Source organism: Dipodomys ordii, unplaced genomic scaffold (genome assembly GCF_000151885.1).
Source record: "Dipodomys ordii isolate 6190 unplaced genomic scaffold, Dord_2.0 Scaffold12, whole genome shotgun sequence".
Taxonomy (NCBI): domain Eukaryota; kingdom Metazoa; phylum Chordata; class Mammalia; order Rodentia; family Heteromyidae; genus Dipodomys; species Dipodomys ordii.
Genome location: NW_012267228.1, coordinates 11,904,472 through 11,930,065, shown reverse-complemented (window position 1 = coordinate 11,930,065; position 25,594 = coordinate 11,904,472). Strand labels below are relative to the sequence as shown.

The 25,594-nt window shown below is 46.4% G+C and overlaps 1 protein-coding gene across 1 annotated transcript in view; it reads right to left on the bottom strand.

The window, feature by feature from the left end:
- Positions 1–24,863, bottom strand: part of Rybp (RING1 and YY1 binding protein) — a 221,047-nt gene extending 196,184 nt beyond the window's left edge. The window contains exon 1 of the mRNA XM_013010357.1: positions 24,795–24,863. Coding sequence (XP_012865811.1) covers positions 24,795–24,863 — 69 coding nt within the window. The remainder of the gene's footprint in view (positions 1–24,794) is intronic.
- Positions 24,864–25,594: the final 731 nt, after the last annotated feature.

The following is a 25,594-nucleotide window of genomic DNA, read 5'->3' as shown; positions in this document are numbered from 1 at the left end:
GTTTATATATTTCCCCTAAGCGCAAACAGCCTGGGTGGTCAGGAAGACCCGTGAGTTGAACACCATGTTGGGAGATCACATTTAAGAGACACATAGAGCTCCAGTCTACATGACACGCTTTCTGGGAGGACCTCAGGAGAGTTCATTAGTTCCAATAAGCCTCTCCTTTCTTGGTAGGAAAATGTTGACAACCACCCCAGGAGCTGCCCCAGTAAAACCTCTGCCAAGCTTGATCTACCTCTTCCTTTCCTCCAATACCTGACAACCATCAGCAAGCCTACTGGCCAAAAGACATCTCTTCCTTGTGAGCACAAGAGCTTGGCCCACCACCAGCATAGACAAGGACCCCTTGGTACTCAAAGACACTCATTCCTGGTGTTTCGTTAGCAAGCACAGAGTGGGGACAGAGAGCCCTATCCTAAATAGTGATTCCCAGCGTCCATTCCTGAGGTTGACAGCAACTTCCTAATCAACTTCATACTTTCTCTTCCGGTCTTGGCCTCTCCAATCTCTTCTTTACTCAGCCCCCACAGCAATGGTCCTGGCTCCTGTCTAACCTCCATCATGAGAGCCCACTGAGTGACCCAACTTCCTCCATGCTGATTTTAGTCTCTGCCTATGCATTGCCTCTACTCCATCAGGCTGGCTTTTATGCACCCTGGGGATGTGCTCAGCTTTCACCTTGAGCAGTTCCCTGGGCAAGATTGCCCTTTCCCATGTCTTTGTAACTCAGCCCCTGGTGACTTCCAGGTCTCGTCCTCTAAGACCCTCCTGATCTCCATCTTAAGCCAAATAGAATTCCAGCTGCTCTGCCACTCCGTTTCATTACTGCCAAAATTCATCCATGTGCGTTAGGGCCTGCACACAAGCTAGAATGTCAGCTCCAGGCAAGGATGGAATTGTCTTCTGCATCCTGTGTCTCCAGACCCAAGAATAGTTGGTGCCAACTGCATAATAAATACTCCATTGGTGTTTGATGAGTGAAAGAAGAAAGGAGGGAGAGCAAGAAGGAAGGAGGGAGTACCCCCTCAAAAGTGGCAATGCATAAAGACTCCCATGAACATTTGCATTAATCACTAGCACAATGACTGGCACTTTAGCAAGTACTTAATAGCTGGTGATTATTCTTCAGTTACTAAGGTAGAAGATTGGACAGCTTTTGTGTATGCACACATGCACCCTTGCTGCCCAAAGAAAAGCAGAAGTATCCTGACTTTGCTTAGATTCAGCTGGCTTCTGGAGAGGCCCCTGCTAGGCCCCTGATCTTTTGCTTGAACCTAGTTTAGACTCCAAAGGTTGAGAGTTCATTTTCTTTTGGCACATTATCAGCCTTTCTTTTCCAAAGGGGAGGAGGGAATCAAAATACAAAAAGACACAAAGCATCTTAGAGATCAAATGGCTTTTGGAAAACTGCATTTTGATGAGTGAAAGAATAAAAACCATATGAGTTAAACTCTGTAGCTCTCCTAGGAAAAACAAGAGCTGGAGAATGGGACATAGGCAGGCAAGGCAGCAAAATCAACTCAGATCCTGAAAGGCTGAGGTGTCCTAGGTCCTTGAAGTATTTATTGACCAGATTCCAGTTGCCTCAGACCAACAGGAAATAAAAATCGGTACTTTAAAAATAAAGACTCCCTTCCTTCCTTCCTTCCTTTTTTCCTTCCACCTCTTTGTTTTTCTGGCTTCTCTTCCCCCACAGAATTAAATTTGGTGTCTGATTAGTGACTGGGAAAAAGGATAGTAACTTTTCTCCCCAAGGAACTTGAAATGTTTGCTCAAGCCACATATTTGTAACCAGGTAGTCAGGTGAATGTGTTCATTCTTTTTGTGGTCATGCTTCTATCTCCATTTCACTAAATTAGACAAGTTCAGGCTCCAAGATTCGCCATCAAACATGCTTCATGTTGTCATTGATCTGGGAGAGGGAGGACTCTGGGAGGAACAAGCATCCCAACTTTCCCACTTAAAGCCAGAGAAAACTCAAAAGTGGTTTCCTTTGTTCTTACCCTGATGTCCGGGGAGCAGGTGACCATATTAGCCAATGCCCTGTTTGGTGTACTGAATGCAGATGGCTGTAATGAGCATTATAATGTATAATTTTTTGTTGGTGTTTTAATTTTTGTCATTTGTGTTTTTCTGTGTTGTTGAAGTTGAACCCAAGGCCTCTTGTATTTTAGCCAACCACCCAATTACTTGAGCTATGCCTCAGCCCCTTTGTCTTTGTATTTATGCTTTCCAGATACAGTCTCATGCTAACTTTGCCTTGGCCAGCCTTGAACTCTGATCTTTCTACTTCTACTTCCAGTAGCTAGGACCACAGGCATCTGCCATCATGGCCAGTCCATCATCTCATTTCATCCTTCCAAATCTATTTTAGTTGCTATTATTCCTGTTTTACAAACATGAACATTGAGGTGCAGAAACTTAACACAGTATAACCAAGGTCACAGACCTAGGATTTGAACCAAGGGTATTGCCAGTGGCAGAGCCTATAATAGCCTTTAAAGTATCCTATGCTTTTGAAATCTGTGCCTTCTGTTCCCCTCATATAAAAGCCCTTTCTTGCTACTTTTTCTCTTGTAACCAACCAGGAAGTTGGGGTCTTCTGCTCTATTCAGAAATCGTGATAGTAGCTCTTCTAGTGGGGAAAAACAGGAGTCTTTCCTGGCTGACCTGAAAGTGAGCTGCTTATATATAGCAAGGAAGGGATAATGGCAAGAACCACAGCACAGCTTTTCATGCTAATAAAGGATTGTATTTGCACCAATCATGGCAGAGTCCTTCATGCAAATAAGAGCTTGTGTGTGTGTCAGTAATCATCAGCCTTCTACTTGGCCACTGGGGGGAAGCGCTCCCCCTCTGGCTTGGGTAAAAATGGTTCCTAGAGTTCATTAAGACTTCTGATGGCAAAGTACCATCACAAGCCATCTGAAACCATTGTGGCTGGACTACTGGAACTAGAGTTGGACTTGAGCAGTAGGCAGCTGCAGTTGCAGTGAGAGAATAAAAAGTTGATAGACTATATTTCAGCCAGTGGCTGGGCACCTGTTACCCCAATTACGAGGGAAGCAAAATCTTTCAGCCTGGTAGGCGTACCTGTTATTCCAAAGGCACAGAGAAACAGAAGTCGAAAGACTGAAGCCCAGACCAGCCCAGGGCAGTCCAAGCATAAGACCCTAACTTGAAAATAACCAAGAGACAAAGTATGGAGATGTGGGTCAAGTGATAGAATGCTTGCTTCACAAGCAAAGGGCTCTGAGTTCAATCCCCAATACCACCACCACCAAATAAACAAATACATAAATAAACAAATAAAAAGGAAAACAAACAAAAGACTGAGAACTAGAGATAGGAAAGCAAGTGAGGAACCACTAGAAATGCTCACACAAAGGGAAATAGTTTTGGAGAGATCAATTACAGCAAACTTTGGTGTGACTGTTCCCCGAGGGGTACCTTGGGGAGCCTGGGGCCCTGGGAGTTGCTCTTTCATGGAGCCTGGCATCTCCGTATGCCTGGCGAGCAGTTCATTTGGTGTGGAGAAGTCCGCCGGGAAATTACATCTGATATTTTTCAAAGCCAGACAGGGATTTCACACCTTTGTGAGGATTGCTGGGAGGCAGGTTAAAAAACTCAGGGTCTCACGGGGAACCAGTGCCAATTAGGACCAATTAGAACTGAATTGACCTGTCATTTAGCAGAAAGGGATCACAGATCCATTCTGTCCTGGAAAAGTTCAGATTCTCCTGAGTGCTCACCGGCTCAGAGAAAGTTCTCCATGGAAAAGCGGTGGTTATTGATCGACCCTGAAGAAAGAGTAAAACATAAAAATTTTAAAAAACAACCTTTTGCCAATGAACCTTGTATTTTCCAGTACTTCTTAAAAAGTTACCAGTCCTTAATTTCCAACCATTCTTGAGAATATGACTTTGATTGCTGAATTGTCAGGTTCTGAAACTATATATAGATATAGATATATAGATGTATGTTTCAAGCCAGCATCCTCTCAAAATGTGAGTTTTCTGAAGCTCTCTAGAAGGAAGAATTATAAATAGCACCTTTTACACTTGTCTAACTTTTCCTAGGGCCTTTCCCCCTCTTTGAGCTGTTCCTATCTTTTGTAGTCTGTAATAACTGGGGGAAACAAAAGAAAGGGATTCCATGATTTTCTGTGCAGGAATGGCAGCATAATTGGTTGCCAGGCCAAACGCTTTAGGAAAATTCCTATCAGGTAGCATCGCACTCTCTGGCCTGAGCTTTATTTAAAACTCTGTGGATCAATTTAAATCAATTTGACATGTATATACTTCAGGGCATGGTTAGTTTCAAATCAATTACGCTCCTTATGACTTTATGATGAAGAATCCAAGGTTATAAAACATTAATATAAAACAAAAATCTCAAGTTGTAAAGGAAAAAGTAACCCCCGCCCCGCCCAAGTTCTGGTAAAGATCACCGCAAACATTATGTAAGCCTCATTAAACAAACGAGGTAGGAGTAATTAGGAGGTCAATTGAGTATGGTGGTTTCACCAGGCTTAATTGGGATAAGCCAAATCATTTAATGAAAATAGGAGAGCTTCGGTGTGCCCCAGCCTTTGGTCTGATTCGAATCCAAACAGAACTTCTCAGAAGTCCGGAAGACCTTTTCAGCCAGGTGCAGTGTGTTTCTGTGATAGATTGGGGTCCACATCTTAGCATACCTGTCCTCTGCCATCTCAGAACAGGACAGAGTCCCCTCTTGGCTGAAGCTGTAGGAAACATTTTAGGCAGGACAATGAAATATGGTCCCTGCCCTCTGAAGTGTTTCTTTGCCCCCTTGTATTTTTCAGGTAAGCACCGATTATTTGTATGAGGAGGACTGATTTTGGCATGTCTCTATCTGCATCCGATACACCTGGATCAGACTCATCTCCATCACTCTCCCCGGCCCCTCCCTTCCCTTCCAGGACAATCTCAACACACTTCATTGTTCTGTTCCATCTGCACACATGTACATGTGTGTTTTTTCCCCCGGTTCTGGGCCTTGAACTCAGAGCTTCAGCACTGTCCCTGAGCAGTTTTATTTTTTGCTCAAAGCTGGTAGCACTCTACCACTTTGAGCCACAGCACCACTTCCAGTTTTCTGGAGGTTAATTGGAGATAAGAGTCTCATGGACTTTCTTGCCACCACTAGCTTCAAACTGTGATCCTGGGGTGGCAGCCTCTGAGTAGCTAGGGTTACAGGTGTGAGCCACAGGCACCCAGCTATCCATGGAGTATTTTGATCAGATTCATTTCCCCTTCACTCTCTCCATTCCCTCTTCCCCTCCTCCCAACATCCCTACCCCAGGGATCCATAACCCTAATCTTAACGGGTTTTACATATTAATTGTTGAAAGAGCTTTTCCTATGGTATTTCACACATGCATATACCGCACTTTCTGCAGGTAGCTGCCTCTTCTAGGGAGAACATGAAAGGAGACTTTCAATCTAATATGACACCGAAGTTTTGTTTGTTTGTTTTCATCTATTTTGCAGAAGTCAAACAACTGAGCATTACCTTGGGGATACACGGAGATCAGAAATCAGAAAACATGATACATGGACTCCTATTTGATTGTGTGTGTGACTTCTTAAGAAGTGAGCATGAAAATAAATGTTTATTTTCAATTATTAAAAATATGGCACTCTTCACAAATTTGCATGTTATCCTTGTGCGGGGGCCATGCTAATCTTCTCTGTATCATTCCAAGTTTAGTATATGTGCTGCTGAAATGGGCACGCCTCTGAAGTCTTTTAAATGACCAGGACAGAACCTAAGAAAGCTGAAGTGGTTTAATTTACTTATTTTTGCAGGTTGCCACTGGGATTTGAACGTAGGGTCTCATACCTGCTTGGAAGATGCTCTCCCACTTCAGCCATGCCTCCAGCTCTTTTTTTGCTTTTGCCATTTTTCAAATAGGGTCTGGATTTCTGATTGGGTCAGCCTGGATTGACATCCTGTGGCCACCTCACCAAACCTGTAATTGGTTGAGACAGAATCTCATGAACTTCACCTTGAGGCTAGCCGAGAACTGAGATCCTTCTGGTCTCAGCCTCCTAAGTAGTTGGGATTACAGGCATAAGCCATCATGCCTGGCCGCAGTGGTAGTTTTAGTGAAGAAACTGAATTACAGAATCCACCTGAACTACTACTAAGGCTGTTTGTTCCCTAGTATTAGATGCATTGGGACAATTATGGGAACCAATAAACCACTTCTGGTTTATGCCACTAGGAAACCCGGAATGAACTGTTGAATGAATTGGAAGGTTGCCCTGTGTTGGCTGCTGAGCTGGGCGTTTTGCACACACTGTTCTGTCTTGTCTCCACACCGCTCTGTTAGGTAGGCACAGCCAGTACCCTCACCCCTCTTTTGCTGATAAGAAATTAAGGTCACATGGCAACTGAATGACAGGATTGAAGCCTGGTCACTGTGACTTAAAAATGGAATATTTTCCCAGGATCCTGGGTCCTTCAGAGAGCTTATGAACCACCACAGCAGAATCTGTATCATCATACCAACTCAACCAGGAGCAAACATTACTCCATTGTTTTTCATAATTAAAATGAGTTTAGTAGGGTCCCGGATCACAAAGGTGTCAGAAACAAAAGGGCTCACACTTAAGAGTTTCTCCTCCCCTGACCTGGTCCAATTTTGGGGTCACCAATGCCCAGGAAGTGGGGGTGTCACAGCGTTCTTGAGGCTTATAGATACTTGGAATAGTGCCTGAGCATCGTAAATGATAAAGTGAACTGTCATTAGTTTAGAGGGGCCAGAAGGGAAGAAGTGACTCTCAAGAATTAAGTCCACTTATGCCTGGACAGTAGTAGATTTCAAAATTCAAAACAACAAAACTGTAACACTTCTCTTTCCTGGATGCAATAACATAATTTCTTCCGCTAGACAATACAGGTAACTGGTCTGGCTTCCCAAACTGAGGAGCTTGGAGTTGGGTGGGGTTAAGATCTAAACTCCTACCCTGCCCCATCAGAGGTGGATAGGTCTGTTTGCTAGGTTTGGGGCCAAAGACCCTTATCCACTTTCCCCAAATTCCATGCTCACCAACTCTACTATCTCTGGCACAATCTTTCATTGGCTCCTTACTGGAACCTTTCAAAACAAAAGCTGACTCTGGCTGGAGGTGTGGCTTCAGTGGCAGAGTGCTCACCTAGCAAGTCTGAAATCCTAAGCTTAAACCTCTTTATCATCAAAAAACAAAACAATAACAACAAAAGTACAGATTCACTTCTCAGACACCATTTCTTACCAAAAAATAAAAAAGTTTGCATTCTGGAAATTGTTAAACACATCTACCAAGAGACAGCGCAGGGCCGAGGGCAGGCAGGGCCCAGGGCCCATCCAAGCTTGCTGGTCCAATCAACCCTACCCACGCATTTGCAAGCACGGCTCAGAGATTATCTGTTCATCTGCAAACATCAGGATGTCTGTTAAGACAAAGGATGCTCTTTGAAAACACAGTGTCAGGATCGTAACTTTCAGAAATTCCTTAATTTGGTCAAATTGATCCAAAGCCAATCAGGGTTCAGCCCTCCAACAGCATCCATTTCTGACACCTCAGGGTTGGGGTTCCACTTGGAGAAGCACACCTCCCAGATTGTTTTAGGAAACAGCCTGAGGCTCTTGGGAAGAATAATTCCTTCCCTCCATTTCCTTTCCAGAAGGGAATGTAATAGCCAAACCCATCCCTGTGGCCCAGTCAGCCAAGAACTCCAAAAAGGCGATCACGTGTCACATAACCATGGAGATGCAGTGACAAGGGGAACTTATTCTTTGCTGGCTTGTTTTCCCAGAGCAATCAAGAACCAGGGAGGGAGGAGGCCGCTGCCCGGGGCTGGCTGCACACACCTGACCTGCTGCCCATGCGGCGCTTGGCCTGACAGGCGCCAGCCGGGCCTGTTGGCCGCTGTCAGCACCGGGGATTAGCACGAGGGCTCCTGTGGGGAGCCGGGCTGACCGCAGGCCCCAAGAATTGCAAAGCATTGCAATCGCCAGACTTTTCTTATTAGTTTCTTCTGACCGTTCTGCAGTTTTGAGCTGAATCCAGCTAACAACTCATCCGAAGCATTTTTTCCTCCTGCTTATTTAGTGTTAGTATCATTTCATCCGGCTTCAATGCTGGTCATTCCTAGGACCGGTCTGTGATATTATTAATCCAAGGCTAATTCTGAGCCTGGTTCCCTCAAAGTGACAGCAGTATTAGATTTGTGGTCTAGAAAGGCAGGCTTTCTTTTTTAGACACCTTATAAAAATCAAGGTCCCAGTAAATCAAGAGTAGAAGGATATTTTTATTTTTTAAAAAATAATATACACAGATTGTCCGATGCAAGTGGCTCAAGCCTGTAATCCTAGCTACTCAGGAGGCTGAGATTGAGGATTGTGGTTCAAAGCCAGCCTAGGCAGGAAAGTCTGTGAGACTCTTATCTCCAATTCACCACCCCAAAGCACTACTACCAACACTATGCATATGCATATATTCATTCATATATGTATTCTTGTATATTTGCATATATTCCCTTTTTTTCTGTCATAGTAGAGCTGCTGGTGTTCTCTCCCTATCTCAGTGGCTTACAGGTCCCAAGTCTCTTCTCCTGGGCTACAGGAAGTATGCTGGCCTCTGGGAGAGGAGCCAGTGCCCACAGGAGCAGCCCTCTATCAGGCAGGGGCAACCTGTACCTGTGGGGCAAGGCCCTAGAGTGACATGTTCTAGAGCGCCCCCTAAAGATCACAGAGGGATGAGCTCCGCCATCCTCAGGGGTACCTTGTTTACATTTCTTCTTTGCTAGTAGTTCCGCCTAGATTATCTCCCCTTGTATGGGGCCACTAACTCTTCTTGGGACACCTCTAGTGGCAGGCAAACAAGGGAAGCTGTTTGCCCTACTTACCTCTCTTCTAAATCACTTGCACAATCTGCTTCAAGAGGATGTTAGCCCATGGCAAAACATGCAGAGAAGAATCTGGAATGAGACCATCTTTATGAACTCAGCCCTCTGAGCTAGGCAGTAGGATAGTACTGGGCTCCCCAGATATACGCAGGTAAGAAAGATGAGCTTTTCATCAAATCTAAACACACACACACACACACACACACACACACACACACACACACACTAACCCTACCTTGCACTGTGCTCTGATTGGTTGTCTCTATGCAAGTGAAGAATAGGACAACCAACCAATTAGAGAAGACCTGCCAAGTCACTGAGTCTGCAGTCTGGTACTGTAGTTATCAATTGGGTCTGTCTCCTGTATCCGCCCCCCAACTAAGATGATGAGCAGCTAGGAGGCATGGAGGTGGGACATTCTGTTCGATGCAGTGGAATTTTTAGCGGATTTTCTGTCCTCTGGTCTCTACTACTTGTTAAACAAGTAATGCCTTCCACCCCATGATGTTCTCCAGGGGACTTGGACCCTAACTAACCTACCCAACTTTTTTTTTTCTTGTTCCTATCCTGAGACTTGAATTCAGGGCATGGGTGTGCTGTCCTTGAGCTTTTGTGCTGAAGGCTAGTGCTCTACCACTTGAGCCTCAGATCCACTTTTGGCTTTTTGGTGGTTCATTGGGGATAAGAGTTTCACAGATTTTCCTGCCCAGGCTGGCTTTTAACTGTGATCCTCAGATCTCAGCCTCCTGAGTAGCTAGGATTCCGGTGTGAGCCATTGGTCCTGGTTTCTACCCCTCCACCCCTTTTCTTTCCAGTGCATTCCATGTCAGCAACAGGACAAACTGTGGGGTATTTATAACATCATATACAAAAATTACAACACCATGGTACAAAAATTACATACTAGACATTGTCAGGTCTACCTTTTTAACTCTTTAAAAAACAAAAAAGCTTTACCCTTTCTCTGGGAGCACTATCTTTTTGGCTTACCTCCTCTAGACCTCATCCCGACTCCTGGAAACTGAGACAGACCAGGGTGACCCACATATTTCTAGAGTATTGGGGCAGAGGTTAAGCACTGTAGAACACTGCTAATGTCATAGAGAATGTTAAAGCTTTGTTAAGTCTTTTTCTGCAAGCACCCTTTGTTTACTTCTTTGAATAAATGAAGCTTTGGGAGCAGGCTGCTTGACACACCTTTACCTTATTGCCTGCAGCTTTGAGCTGGGAACTGCCCAAAGGGAATTGCATTCTACCTGTAAGGGACTAAGTAACCATGGGCTGTTGAAGACCTCACTCCTACTTCAGGAGGCTTTGTTCCAGTCACACCCTGCATCAGCACCAGAATCCTTCACTCCCAGGTCAAGTTATGCCTCTGAACTTTAGATGACCCTTCCTGCATCCTATTCCAAAGAACCCAGCCTTTGCCAGGTCTTGCAGTTCCCAACTTGGCAAAGACTGTCTTCAATCAGGTCCAAAGGAGGACACTCCCTTAGTGACTCAGCAAAATGTCTGTGATTGACAGATGGAAGGCTGTACTTACCATTGGTTGTGATTGGTCTTGATCAAAGTCTAAGTTGTGTTGTGATTGGTGCAAGTTGTAATCACCATATTTGCATGACACACTCCCTCCTGACTATATAACCAAGCTGTTGGATTCCCTTTTGGAATCAGTTGAGACATTTTCTCTTAAGTGGTCTTTACCTGTGGGGTGGTTGTTGTTGGGTAGAGCAGGCTGAGCTGGTAACATGAAATTGTTGTGACAATGGTGGCTATAAGCAGTAAGGGAATGATGGAAAAGATTCAGGGAGTGACTGGAATTAGAAACTACAATAAGTGGAAGACAAGGAAGGACTACAGAAGTATATAGAGAAAAGGCCTAGGAAAGGTCAGGACAGCTACAGGCCCTGGACCCTTTAAGAGTTCTAGGAAGCTGCCAGAGCCCAAGAGTAAGGGGTCTCAACAATGCAATCTCAGCCCCTATGAGTGGCTGGGCCAAAATCTCAAAAGACTTTCCTGCCCCAGGTTTGGCTTTGAACCACGATCCTCAGATCTCAGCCTCCTGAGTTAGGCTAGGATTACAGGCATGAGCCATTAGTGCCTGGCTCACTTAATACAGATTATGCCCGTGCCAGACATTTTACTGAATGTTTTCAAGTCCATTTTCTTGACTCACACAACTCACAGGACAAGTATTCTTATACCTATTTTGGTGGTGACAAAGCTTGTTCAAAGAGGTTCAGAAACTCACTCGAGATCACTTAACTAGTGAAAGAAGACCAGCAGCATTCAAATCCTCCTTACATCAGCCACCCTGCTTCTAGAAAGATCTATGACTTTCTTTTACTGGGAAGATATTGGACCAGATTTGTAAGTCTCTTATGTATATGAAAGCGGTTTTGCAAACTAGCTTAAGACAATTCAAACTAAACTAAGGTGTTCAAATGACCAGGGGTAGGATGACAGCTTCCCCACCCAGCAACAGTCAGAAGGCCATGAAGGCTGCAGGTTTCCTTCTCTGACTCCTTTAACCAGGTGGGATCATCTAGAGAGAGCCCCTTTCAAATGAAGTTCCACTGTACAAGGAACCAACGCTGCATGCACATAAACAGCCCCAGTGCCCACTCAGGAAACCCAGGACATCTCAGCTCTCTCTTTAGATACTTGACAGTCCTTGTACAAAAAGTTCATTGGAGGCAGATGGCAGTAGTTAGCTGACCTAGTCATCTGGGTGATAAAATCAGCCCATAAATGTCTAGATGCAGGACTGGTTAAAATTCCAAGGCTGCCATCTTTCTAAGAGAAGAGCAACTGGTTTGGCTAGAGTTGTGTGCAGTGCTCAGGCCAGAAAAGCACCATGAAACGTTTCTAGCTATTTACCTTTCTTGGACACCATTCTTCCCATTAATTAAAAAAACAGTTTAGAAATTCATTATGTTAATGAACACACCATGAGTGCAGAACTAAGACAGGTAATTGAGGCAACTTCCTCTGCAATGTGGGACTGTGATCTTTCAAATATTCACTAACTACTCCTACAATGATGATGATGGTGATGATGAGCACTCACACAGACAGGCACACATACATACACGTATACGTACGTACACACATATACACAGATATACATACACACAAACATTATATATATATGACAGCTGTAGAGTGGCCATATTAATGATCATTTAACAAGAACTCATGTACATTTAACAAGAACACAGTGCTATGGTAAATGTGTGACGGGAAAAAGAAACATCATCTTAGTCCTTGGGGAAGCCCACGGGGAAGGATGAGCTGGCCTCCAGCTCCAGTTGACTTGAAATCCATCCATCTTAAGCACTCCAGGCCTGGTTGTCTGTAAGTCCTTTGAGACCTCCTGGGAATTCCCTAGTCATTAGCAACATCCATTTTTCATTCTTTGCTCAAACCTTTGAACAATAAACAAAACCCTGCTCCCCAGAAAGTAGTCCACGGCATGATTTCTTAGCATAATTGAGTCGGAAGCAGGCTTGGAAAGTCTTTCCATGTGACACTGTGTTACATATGGAAATACGCAAGGCAGTGGGCCACAGATGGCCAGAACTGAAGTGTCTGCTCCTAGTTAGGCCTTCACGTGGAGCCCCTCTCTGTCTGTGTCTGGGTTTAAAGCTGCTAAAGCAGTAGGCAGCCACCCTCTACCCAGAAGGGTCTACTCCTCATGTCTGGGTCTGCCAAGATCTGGGCCCCATGATTGTGAGCCACAGGAAGGAAGAGGCATGGCTCTGCTGGGTGAGACAAGTCAAAAGCTGGATGCATCATAAAAGGAGAGTTGAAAAAAGGTGCTTATAGATCGAAGGGTCTGCAAGACAAAAAGAAGACAAGACTGATGGAAAATTTTTGGCAGAAGCCAGGTGCCAGTGGCTCATGCCTATAAGTCCTAGCTGTGCAGAAGCTGAGATCTGAGGATTGTGGTTCAAAGCTATCCGAGGCAGAAAAGTCTAGGAGACTCTTATTTCCAATTAACTACAAAAAAAGCTAGAAGTGGAGCTGTGGCTCAAGTGGTAGAGTGTCAACCTTGAGTAGACAGAGTTAAGAGACAGCACCAAGGCCCTGGTTCAAACCCAGTACCACCCCTTCCTCCCCCCCACCAAAAAAAGATCTTTGGGCTGAGGCCAGAACAGAGTGGTTACCCATGAGAAAGACTGTGTCAGGTTAGGCAGACACGGGTCTGTTATTAGCTATTCAATATCAAAAGTGTATTCACTCTCTATTGCTACTTAATAAATCACGGCACACTTAAGACTTAAAACAACACCATTCATTAGCTCACAGTTCTATCAGCCAGCAGTCCACATGAGCTTCACTGGATTCCATGAGAAGTCTGAGATCACACTGTCAGTGAAGCTGAATGAGAATATGAAGGCTTTGAGAAAGAATCTAGGGCCCAACAGAGGGACTCACACCTGTCATCCAGTTACTCTGAGGTACCATGAGGCATAGTGAGAAGGATCTTTGTCAGAGACTACACTAGGGCAAAAATGTAACACCCTACCATTAATATAAAAACCCCAAAATGTCTGCAGGGCTCTTTGATGGCTCAAGTGATAGAGCACCTGTCTAGCAAATGGGGGAACTTGGGTTCAAGCCCTAGTATTGGGGGGAACAAAAATCAACCTAGAAGTGTGTTCTTCTTACTGGCAGATTGAATCCTCGTGGCTGGAGACCTAAGCTTTTCTGTGCTTTGCTGGCTGTCAGCTAGGCTAGTATAACTTCTAGAAGAAGCTCATTTCTTGCCTAAAGCTACCTCCATTTTCAAGCCAGAAAGTATGGAACAAATCCTTCTTCTGCTTCTATCCTCCCTCTTCCTTTTCTGCTCTGCTTTAAGAGGGCCATGGCTTAGATCAGGCTCATGGGCTAGATTAGACCCACGGGGTTAGATCCGGCTCATTACATTTGATCAGAGCTGTGGGGTTAGATCAGGGCCATGAGTTAGATCAGAGCTCTGGGTTAGATAATCTCCTTCGCTTCGGGCACCTGTGCCACGAACAAGCTAATCACAGGAGTAAAAATCCATCACATCCACAACCCTGAAAACGACTGGAGGTGGGGTATGCACACCGGGGTGGTATGAGAGGGAAAAAAATCACAGGGCACTCTTAGGATGCTGCCTCAGTGGGAAGCTTCCAGGGCCAAAGGACCGAAGGAGGTTGTGGGGAGAGGGGCTCATATGGATCTCTTTAGCCTCTGGAATCTGAGGCATCAGGAGAGAAGGAGAAGGCCTGGCCTTTTGAAGCTGCCCCCACAGAGCTGCCACAGCCCCCACCCCTCTGCCCCCGCCCCCAAGGGGCCAGCCCTGCCAAGCCGCCTGCTGCACAGGCCCGGAGGCATCTTGGCTGCTGCATCCCGGAGTCTGGCAGGTGAGTCAACATTTGGCTTCTCTCCTGGGCTTTCTTGGAAAGGGCTGTGTTCCAGGTTGGCAGCTGGGCTTGAAGGGAAGGAGGAAAGAGAAAAGCCAAGTTCCGGAGGCCTGGCTGCCAGGCAGGACACCTGGGCCTTCTCTCTTCCAGGCGGTGAAAATGGTGGGAAGAAACCCAGGGAAGCCAGAGTGGGAGAGAAGCAGGGTGCCATTGACCTCAGACCGCAGAGTCAGACAATAACTTGGCATCTCTATTTCCCCATCTACGAAATGAGGAGTGTCACTAGCATAGGACCTATGACAATGACCCAGCATGCTCTCTGTGACGCTCCGCACAATGGCTGGCATGTGCCACGAAGCCTGAACAGGTGACACTAGGAACCAAAGGGGGAAATGACAAGCTGCTAGAAGTGGTTTAACCAGATGGGATTAAGGAGGAGGAAGGGATTATGAGAAGAGGTCAGGGATGATCAATCCCTTTCATAAGAAGCTCATGACATTGGAATGCGAGCCCCTCGGTTCATAAAGACCTACGAGTGTGCAAAGCACCGTCGCCAAGGCCCTGAATAGGGTAGATTTCCAACAGGCAATACAGAAAATCAGGAGACAAGGAGCCCAAGGTTCCATGGACCCAGACAAGGTTCTCTTTCCTGTAGAAATTCAGGAGCAAGGGGAGAGTCAAGCAAGTGGAGGCCTACTGTGTTGTGCTGTGCTGTGTGCTTCATTTAGTTGCAAGCAACAGAAATGAGTCCAGGCTTGGAGAGGCCTTAGTGAGGGGTTTGCCCTTGCTCTGCTTTTACTCACTAAATTTCATTAGTATATCCTGAAGACCTCTCTCTACCTGCTTCACCTTAGCCTGCTCAGCAAGAATTGAGTCAAGGCAGTTACTAGTGGCTCATGCCTGTAATCTTAGCTACTCAGGAGGCTGAGACCTGAGGAGATTGGAGCTGGGGCAGGAAAGTCCATGAGATTCTTATCTTCAATAAACTACAAAAAAAAGGTGGAAGTGTGACTCAAACGGTAGAGCACTAGTCTTGAACACAAAGGCTCAGGGACAGCTCACAGGCCCTGAGTTCAAGCCCCAGGACCAGCAAAATAATAATGTTACTACTACTAGTAGTAGTAGTAGTACTATTGATTCCATTACCCTGGAAAGAAATACAGCAAAGACTTTGTATCTTCAGTGAAGGTAGAGGCCGTGCTAGGTTAGCTCCAAGGAGACAGTTTATTCCTTGGGCCTGCATCAAAGCATCTCTCTTGTCTGACAAGAACCACCAGATCCACATCACTCATTTAACTTGCAGGAATATATTCCGTGGACCACATCCTTCCCCATCAGTAGCCAGGACAAACAGGCTTCTTTGAATCAAGTGGGTCCCTGGAGAGGAAATTGTAGCAAAGAGATGAGTCTTCATTTCTGCCTGAGGTGGGTAGCATGAAGCTTTTTTACAACTCCTTCTGAGGAGGGAGCTCAATGGGGTTTTGACTGAAGAGCTAATTTCATGGATACCCATCCAACAAGAGGAAAGCCAGGTTACCCAGCGGCCAGCCTGTTCCGCTGTCTCTTTACAGAGGCCAACTTTCTGTCTCTTCAGAGCATGCACAGCATTGAAACCCCTGCCCAACCTGGCATCTAATCCCCACTTGTAAGGTGGAAGCTGACTAGATGATGGTTAGTTGTTCTTCTTTTTGTTTGGCAATACAACTCCAGCTCCGTGGACTCATACATTGCTTCTGGGTCAGGAGTATACATTTTAATTTTTTATTTTTTAAAGCTCAGTTCTAGGATGTGAACTCAAGGCTGCTTTCTAGGCAGGCTCTACCGCTTGAGCCACACATCCAACTCATTTTGCTTTGGTTATTTTTAAGATAGGGTCTCACTTTTCCGCCAGGGCCAGCCAGGACTTTGATCTTCCTATTTATGCTTCCCACAATAGTTAAGATGACAAGTGTACACTACCACAGCCAGCTTTTTTCTGTTGAGCTGAAGTCACCCAAACTTTTTTTTTGGTGCGCCAGTCCTAGGGCTTGAACTCTGGGCCTAGGTGCTGTCCCTGAGCTTTTGTGCTCAAGGTTAGCACTCTACCACTTGGACCACAGCCCCACTTCTGGCCTTTGGTGATTCATTGGAGATGAGAGTCTCCAGACTTTTCTGTCTGGGCTGGCATTGCACTATGATCCTCAGATCTTAGCCTCTTGAGTAGCTAGGATTACAGGCATGAGCCATTGGTGCTTGGCTTCCCCCCAACCTTTTTTCCATGGCTCTCTTTGAACTACGATCCTCCCAAACTCAGTCTCCTGAGTAGCTCGTATTGCAGGGGTGAGCTGCTATGCCCAGCAGGTTATCTTATGATAGCAGGTCAAGGAAAAACTGGACAGTTTTTCCTGCAGTGCGTTAGTGGCTAGATTCTCAAAGATGAGCTAGGGTCTTGGTAGACACCTCAAATATGTCCCCCACAAACAACCCTCAACCCAATCCCAACTTCATCAGTGCCTTGTGACATCATTACAGAGTGCTGGGAATCTAAGCTATTCTAGAACACTCCCAGAAGAACTAAAAGAGAACTGAAATGCTTGTATCCTCCCTTTCTTCTAGACTCTTTCAGCATATTTCTCAACGCAGTTTGATAAAAGTCTTCTTCTGAAAAGAAGAAGAGTCTCCTGTGGTTAAACAATTACCTCCTGTCATTTACCTTTCCAACAAGTCTGTTTTTATAAGTTGGGTTTGTTTAATGTGGGGTACATCTAGATGCACATTTGTGGGGCAACAATGTGTCACGGAATAAGCCAATTAATTACAAGAGAGTTAATGGCCTTGTCCAGGTTAATAGTGAAGCCAAGTGCCACAGGTGGAGTTTCCACCCTTCATTAACTCCAGTCCCCGTGTGACTCTCCACTAGGGCTGTGCGTTCTGACTTTCCTTAATCCACCAGCTAGAGGCAGCGCTGTGGCAGAGGCTGCGAATACTGTCAGGGCATGAAGAATAACAACAATAAGGCATTCATATTAGCAGAGGAACTCCATCCATCACCGTTGTTTACCCTCTCAACAACCCAGTAGGTTTGCTGTCTCTGTCTCTGGGGAAGCGGCGGGCATAAGGAAATTGGAAGCAGGGAAGAGGGTGTGAGCTTTGTAGTCAGACGGCCTCATTTCAAATCCTAGCTAAGTCTCTTGGCTTCTCTGATGGGACCAACCTGTGTGGTAGCTCCAGTGAGCCAGGGATGAGACCTAACCGCAATTAGACTGTTTGGAACTGCTGGGTATAGTGGCATATGCCCATTGCCACAGCATTTCAGGAAGCTGAGACAGGAGGACTGCAGGACTGCTTGAGTCCAGGAGTTCGAGATCCACAAAGAAAGACCTCATCTCAAATCAAACAGCAACAGACAGGCCGGAGGCATGGCTCAAGTGGTAGAGCACTTGCCTAGCAAGCCTGAGTTCCCGAGTTCAGTACTGTCCCTCACAAAAACAAAACAAAGAACAACAACAAAACCCTTGATAGTTTGGACATCACTCCTCACTCCCTGTCAATAGCAAAAGTATGTGAGGAAAAAGAGGATTGCTTCACACTGAGAACAAGCCCCTCCTGGGTAGAATTTACCTCTGGCTGGTCTCCCAACTGTCTTTCTAGATCCTTCTTTCATTATGGCAGAGACTTCTTCTGCCCTCTCATATTGACCTGCTAATAATTCTTTGCAAATACAATTCCCAAGTTTAAGCTGCTCCTGTGCCCAATGGCAGCAGTGGGAGGTGGGAGGAGCGAGAAATCCCAGAATCCCTTGCAGCTAGTCATGACCATGTGATTAAGTTCTCACCAGCCAGATATGAGAGGATGTGACCTCTGTAATATAGGACCTCACTCTTCAAAGGTCTGAATGTCTCTTTCTCATTCTCTACCAGCTAGGACACACAGATGGAACTTATGAGCCAGTTTTGATCTATGGATAATGACAACCTGAAACAATAAGGTAAACGGAATCTCGGTCCTTGAACGACCTCACCCAGCAAAGAGATCCTGGACCATCTACCTGCCTCTAGACTATTAAAGGAGAAAGGGCCACCCTTCCTTCAGTTACAGTGTTGACTGTATTTGGGGACTCTTCAACACAGCCTGTTCCTAATGAATACATTCACTTTCCCCCTATCAGAATCATCTTTGGAGTTTGCCTTTAGTGGGAACAATCTAAAGCCGAGATCAGCCTTTAGGTTAGATTGGATTGTGTAACCTGTTTGCAAACTAGATCCAGCATGAGGATTTGCTTTGATTGGCTCATACGGTTTGGTTTTTTTTTTTTTTTCAAGTTGGAAGTCATTGTCAACATTTGCAAATGAAGAAAGTTCACATAAAAATCACAACGCCTGGCTTTTCTTGAGAAATCTGAAGGCCAGGAAAACCCTGGACCCCACTTCTTCCATGACAAAAGTCAGCTGCTAATCTGACCCTTTCCATACCGAAAGCACCTGAAGCCGATGCTGGTATGCACTGGAGTTGTACCATTTTTGAGTGTGGTGGTTGTCTTCAGCCTCAGAGGCCTGTGATTCTGTGTCTGTAAGGGCCGCTCCTGGATGAAAAGCAGACTCCACCCTCCTTGCAGCAAAGTTTTCACCCAGTACCTGTGTTACCTAGGCCACTGGCACACCTGGAAGATGTCACATCTGCATCCACGAGGTCACACCTGAATTTGATGTGACCACACCTTTCTCCACCCATACCCTAGATAAGGCCTAGCCCAGGCCCAGACGCTCTCTTTCCCAGCTCTCTTTCTGCTCTCTTTCCCAGCTCTTTCCCAGGCCTTTCCCAGCCTCATGGAGGGCCAACATGGCCTGGTGCCAGCCAGAACGATGAATAAACCTACCCCTTACCTGAATACCACGTGCGTGGTGTGCTTCTTACTTAAAAAACCTAACCGTGTCAAGGCTTCCTCGGGTGCCTGGAGCTCTTTAGGGTACAAGCACAGCAGGCCAGAGGGGCAGAAAATGAAAATACTGTTCAAGCATCAGTGAAAGCTGATAGAAGTCAACATGCCCAGTTCTCATGCCATGTCCAAGCCCACCTTTGTCCCTGGCTCGGGAGACTGAGTGCCAGTCACCCACCACGGATTAGCCCACTCTCTAATACACCTTTGGTGGACTGGTTGCCATTTCTCCAGATATTCTTCCAGCCTTCCCTCCCTCCCTCCTTTCCTCCCTCTTCCTCTCTCTTTCCTTCCCTTCTTTCTTTTCCTTTTCCTTCCTTCCTTCCTTCCCTCCATCCTTCCTTCCTTCTTTCCTTCCTTCCTAACTTCCTTCCTTCCTTCCTAACTTCCCTCCTTTTACATTTTTTGTACTGGGCTGGTGCCAGTGGCTTATGCCTGTGGAATACAGGTACTCGGGGGTCTGAGGTCTGAGGATTAAGGTTCAAAGTGGAGCTGTGGCTCAAGTGGTAGAGCAATAATAGTCTTGAGCACAAAAGCTTAGGGAGAGCACCTGGGCCCAGAGTTTAAGCCTCAGGACAGGCAATAAATAAATTAAAAAATTTTTTAATGTGTACTGGTACTGATGTTTGAATTCAGGGCCTTGGGCTCCCCCTTGGTATTCTCTGCTCAAGGCCAGCACCCTACCGCTTGAGCTACACCTCCACTTTCAGCTTTTTGCTGGAGGATAAAGAATCTTATAGACTTTCCTACCCCAGAGTTTCAAACCTCAATCTTCAGATCTCAGCCTCCTCAGAGGCTAGGATTACAGACATGAGCCACCAGAGCTAAGCTCCAGTAGGGCCTTTAGTTTTCCAAGAGATGGTTAGCATTTATCATTCTGCCCTGCGGTAGGTTTTCTCCCTGTGGAGACATATTTATCTGTATTTACTATTTATTAAAAGTGAGCAGAAAATGGAAAGACAGACCCAGAGGCAATGTGTTTCAGCACAAAATAGATATAAGTAAATATCCTCTCGGGAGTAAAGAATATCCACGCAGGCTTAATGTGCAAATTCTGGTCTGCTCAGTCCTCCTCAACATTATCTGCCTGACGACGGTTATTGGTGTGTGTGTGTGGTGCTGGATTTACCGCACTGAAAGCTGGTGTGAAAATTCAAGAGTCCTTAACCCTTGACTCGGAGTGAAGATTAGCTCATAACCATCTCCTAGCATAGAAGGGAAGAGGCAGGAAGATAAATGGGTTTCAGTGGAGGCACACAGAAAATCCTGCCTGGCCTTGTGTCAGGTTAGTTAGCTCCAGGTGACATCAGGGGAGGGGGCTGGAAGGGAGGGAAGAGGTACAGACTCCACCTGCTCACCATCACGAAAATCCCTTCCCCTGCAGGGACACTATGCCTTCTGGGTATGGCTCTCCTGAACTTCAGGGAATTGCCGGCGGGTGGAAGCCATACCTGCATTCTTACTCTTCTACTTTTCTCCTCAATAGCTGAGTGACAGTTCACCAGACAGTACCCCCACCAATAAGAGTTCATCTCGAATTTCAATGCAGCAGGTCAACCCTGCTGGAATGAGCCCTTCAGAGTTGCTGGAGGGGCCAGAGGGCGCTGTGGTTCAATGCTCATTTCTCAATTGGCCTGGTCAAAAGACGTTTCTGTTGTAGCCTGGGAGGGGTTAAGACAGTGAGGGCCAGCACCACACAACTTAGAATCCAGGAGCCATGGGGTGGTGGGCAAGCTTTTTATCTTGTGACATATTCACAATCAACTTGTCTAGCACTGTGGGTTCTGAAGACAGCCTACCCAGGTTCAAATTCCAGCTCTTACTTAATAGCAGTTTGACCTTGGACACATCACTAGATCTGTCCTTAATCTGTGCTTCTATTAAAAATACTAGGGGGGCTGGGAATGTGACTCAGTGGTAGAGTGTTTGCCTTGCATGCATGAGGCCCTGGGTTCAATTCCTCAGTACCACATAAGCAGGAAAAGAAAAAAGCTGGAAGTGGCCCTGTGGTTCAAGTGGTAGAACGCTAGCCTTGGGCTGAAGAGCTGAGGGACAGCGCCCAGGCCCAGAGTTCAGGCCCCAGGACAGGACCCATCCCCCCCCAAAAAAAAATACTAGGAACTTAGTGAATACGTGTAATACCTGCAATAAAGTAAGTACTTAAAACTTGATAGTTCTTCTAGTCCTGATACAAAGAAAGGCCCAAGAATGGTGTAGATCAAGATATTAATAATGATTTATCTTGCTGGGCCTGAGGCTTCAACTCAGGGCCTAGGTAATGTCCCTGAGCCTCTGCTCAAGGCTAGTGCTCTACCACTTGAGCCACAGAACCACTTTCAGCTTTTTCTGAGTAATTTATTGGCGATAAGAGCCTCACAGACTTTTCTGCCAGGGTTGGCTTTGAACCCTGATCCTCAGATCTCAGCCTCTTGAGTAAGTAGGATTATAGGCATGAAATTTTTTTTACTGGCTTTTATTCTGTTTACTTGTAATGCCTGATATATTTTACAAAATATATATATATTTTTTGTCGGTCATGGGGTTTGAACTCTGGGCCTAGGCACTGTCCCTGTGCTCTTCAGCTCAAGGCGAGCCCTCTACCACTTGAGCCACAGCACCACTTCCAACAAAAGATTTCTGTTACTTCTGTAATTTGAAAACCTATCAAGAATGACAAAGAAGACCAAAAAGATCCAAAGGAACTTGGAGAACCTGGGCTCTTCTGGCACCAAGAAGTTCCTATTCTGTCCCTCAATTAAGACTTGAGCAGATGTGTGCAACATTTGTGAGCATGTGTACCATCTGAAGATTCACATCTAAAGTCTCTTTTACCCACGCTCCACCCAAAGCAAGCCCACCTGTTCTACCCAACACCTTCCTCAGTCAGTGGGCCTCAATGCCTCTCCCTAGGAGCTTATAGCATGGACAGGAGGCTTTTCTGCCAGCAGGTAAAGGTGCGTGCCCTCATTGATTTGCTCATTCAACACCTTGTAATGAATCCTATAGACTAGGCCCAGAACAAAGAATAGTACTGGACAGGATAAGGCTCTATAATCTGCCCCAGGGAGTCAGGTGAGGATAGCCTTCTGTCTTTCCAGCTCCATTCCTTTACCCTCTCCACACAGCTTGAGCCTAGGCTAACCTGTGAGAACCAGGTTCATGTGTCTCCTCCCCTCTGGTTGCCCATTGGTTAGACCAATGGCAAGCCAGGGAAGACACTGGAGGCAGGAAGTTGAGACCAGTTATTATTTCCCTGGGCCCCTCTGTCTCATGCTGGACCCAGTTCTCTACCGTTCTCTACTGTTACTGAGTTTCTCACGGGAGCCTTCTCTCCATGTCCCAGGCTCCTGCTACCTGGCCTGGCCAGGGGCAAGCGGGATTATGAGAAGCTACATTCCCTTCTGCTCCCTGGGCACCCAGCCCCTTTGTATATGGTCTGTGTGTGGTGTGTGGTGTGTGTTCCCTGTGGGGACACTGCCTGACAGATGCTATTAGCACTGCCATTTTACAGATGAGGAGTCTGCTCAAGGAAGCTGGGAAGTTTAGGAGACAGCGCTGGAATGGCGGGGGGAGGTAGGGGCATGGGTCAGTATGGGGAGGAAATGGCTCCAGCTCTGGGTGGCCTCTTGGCTACTTGGTCAGGAAGCTGACCATTCTTTGAATGCCCCTCTCTTGGAACACTGACCCTTTTGCTTGGGAGGGGGTCTGCTGTGGGAAGGTCAGGGGTCAGCAGGTGTTAGAGAGAAATGACACTCCTTGGGGACTCACCTCTGACCCAGGTCTTTCTCCCTATTAGCATGAAAGCCAAGCTCATAGCCCAGCTTAGTTGCTTGCACATGGACATAGGTCACAGGTCATCTGTCTGCTTTGAGATCCCCTCAAACCAAGGCCAGTGTAGTCAAGAACTCTACTTCAGGGTCCTGGGGTGTCTAGGAGAGAACAAATGTCTTCTCCCACAAGTGTCCCTTCTCTTCTCCTGCTCTCTTTCCAAGGTCTGCGCTCTCCAGGCTCACTGTTTTTTACCCATTCCCCTCTCCCAGCCAGGGCAGCGCCTGAGTAAGCACACACACACACACAAACACACACACACGCACACACACATCACCTCATCTCAATCACAAATATGTATGGTGACCACTCTATCTCTACCAAGCCAGGGTGATTTTAAAGCAGAAGGGAGGAGTAGGAGTAATTAAATGCAGACACCTAGAGTGAACAGGGACTGTCCCTGGAGACAGTGGCCTGGGCCCACCCTGCCTGTGGGTAAGACTGAAGATCACTTTTCCTGCAGTCTAGCGTCATGGATGACACCCCAGTGCAGGCCTTTAGGCATGGAGCCTAGCTCCCAACCTTTCCTCTGAGTGTAGCCCTTGGGATGGGTAAGGAGCAGATTCCTTTGCATGGCCATGGTTTTAAACAAACGAAATAAAATGCAAGTGACCATAGAGAAGATCAGCTCTACAGCGATGGACATATGGAATGGATTTATGATACAGTAAAAACAGCGCTTCTTTATGAACACATTAAAAATAACAAGATCTAGCAACGGGTCTAATTACTACTGGAGGTTTTAAGTCGAAACGAGCGTACAATGTCATTTCCAGCTATCTGTGACCACCTCAAGTACCATGCAAATATGTCAGATTTTGATGGACAATCAAGTCACAGAAGCTACTGATACCATCAGAGCAAAGGGGAGGGGAAGGTTTACATTTAGAGTAGAAGGAAATGCCACTTTTCTTTAAAAAGTTCCCGCCCACAGTTATATACTTTAGGCACACATCCTTTTCCTGAGAGGAGCACTAAGAAGCCCCTGTGTGCATCTGGGAGTATTAAAGGTATCCAAATTGTCTAGGCATCACCACACCCTGCTGTAATTTGGATCTGGAAAGTCTTCAAAGGCTCATTGTGAAAGGCTGGCTCCCCAAGCCAGGGTACTGTTGGGAGGTGGTAGAACCTTTAAGAGGCGGGGCTTAGTGTGAGGGTGTAGGTCATTGGGAGGTGTGTCCTTGTAGAGGACTGTGGGATCCTGATCTTTTGGCCTTCTTTTTCTTCCTGGCTGAGATAAACAGCATGGCCCCACTATATGCAGCCTCATTATAGAAACTTCCAAAACTGTGGGCCAACATAAGTCTTTTCTCTGTACAAGATGACATATCTCAGGTGTTGGTAACAATAATAGAAAGCTGCCTTCCTTTCAACCTATATAACCAAGAGGCACAGGGACCTGGTGGAGTGGAAGCTTCTGGCAAAGGGGGAATGCTCCAGAGAGTGGCTTATGGGCATTGCAGCTGCTTGAAAGGGGAACGAGGCAGCATGTTGCTTGGCTGAACAATAGTGTTCAGGTCTATTCTAGAAGTTTGCAGGAGAGAACCAGATAGTGCAGTAGAGAAAGAACTCCACCAGCCTCATATACTTAAGAGCGCCAGGGTGGGGAATTTCCTTGAATGCAGAGGGTACTTCAGTTCTAACCAAGCAGATGACCCCTGACCAGAACCCCTGGAGCTGGTGATTGGTGGGGGGGGGGGACTTGTGCCTGGGAAGGGGAGGTCAGGTCTCACCTCAGGGGACTTGGAATTCAGGAGAATCTCCACCTCCAGTTCTACTGTGTCCTCAGGTAGTGTCACCATAGCCTAGCGGGGGGGCTTGACTTCGTGCTTGTCCTCTCCAGTCCTGTCTGCCTGCTGCCTATCCAAGGACCCCTGCTCACATTATGTTCCAGAAGACACTTGTCTCCAGGGCCGCAGTGCTGCCATGATGCTCCCTGGAAGGTGGGAGAAATCAGGAAGTGGCCAAGCTCCCAGCTCCACACCAGACCTCCCAGGATGAGGGGCAGACGGGAGCCTGGGAGAAGGGGTTGGTGAGACCAACACATCAACCTGGATCTTTCCACAGCAGAGTGAGCAGAGATCTGAGAGACGCACCCAGAATAGCAGGAAGGAACCCCGCCAGACAGACCACAGACCAGTTGATGAAAACAATCCACTTCCGGCTTTTCTCCCCCATCATGTGTACCCCTCATCTGGATTGTATTTAGGACCCACCCAAATATGTTCACAGCTGGGAAGCCCCAGGGAGACCCAGACCCTTCCTTCACACATCTGGGGGCACCAACACCCCTCCTCACATGGGCTGACTGCCAGAGACAGACACCTACCCTAGTGCTGCCTGGCTAGCCTCCTTTTCCCTCCGAGGACCCGACAGTCTGGTGAGAGTTCCTCTGGGCTAGAGCCTACTTCAGAAAGCAGAAATCCTTCAAAACTCAGAGGCTATCAAGAAGACAAACAAATAAGGAGTTTGTGCCCGAAGAGACAGACTCAAACTCAGGGAGCCGTGTGTGTGTGTGTGTGTGTGTGTGTGT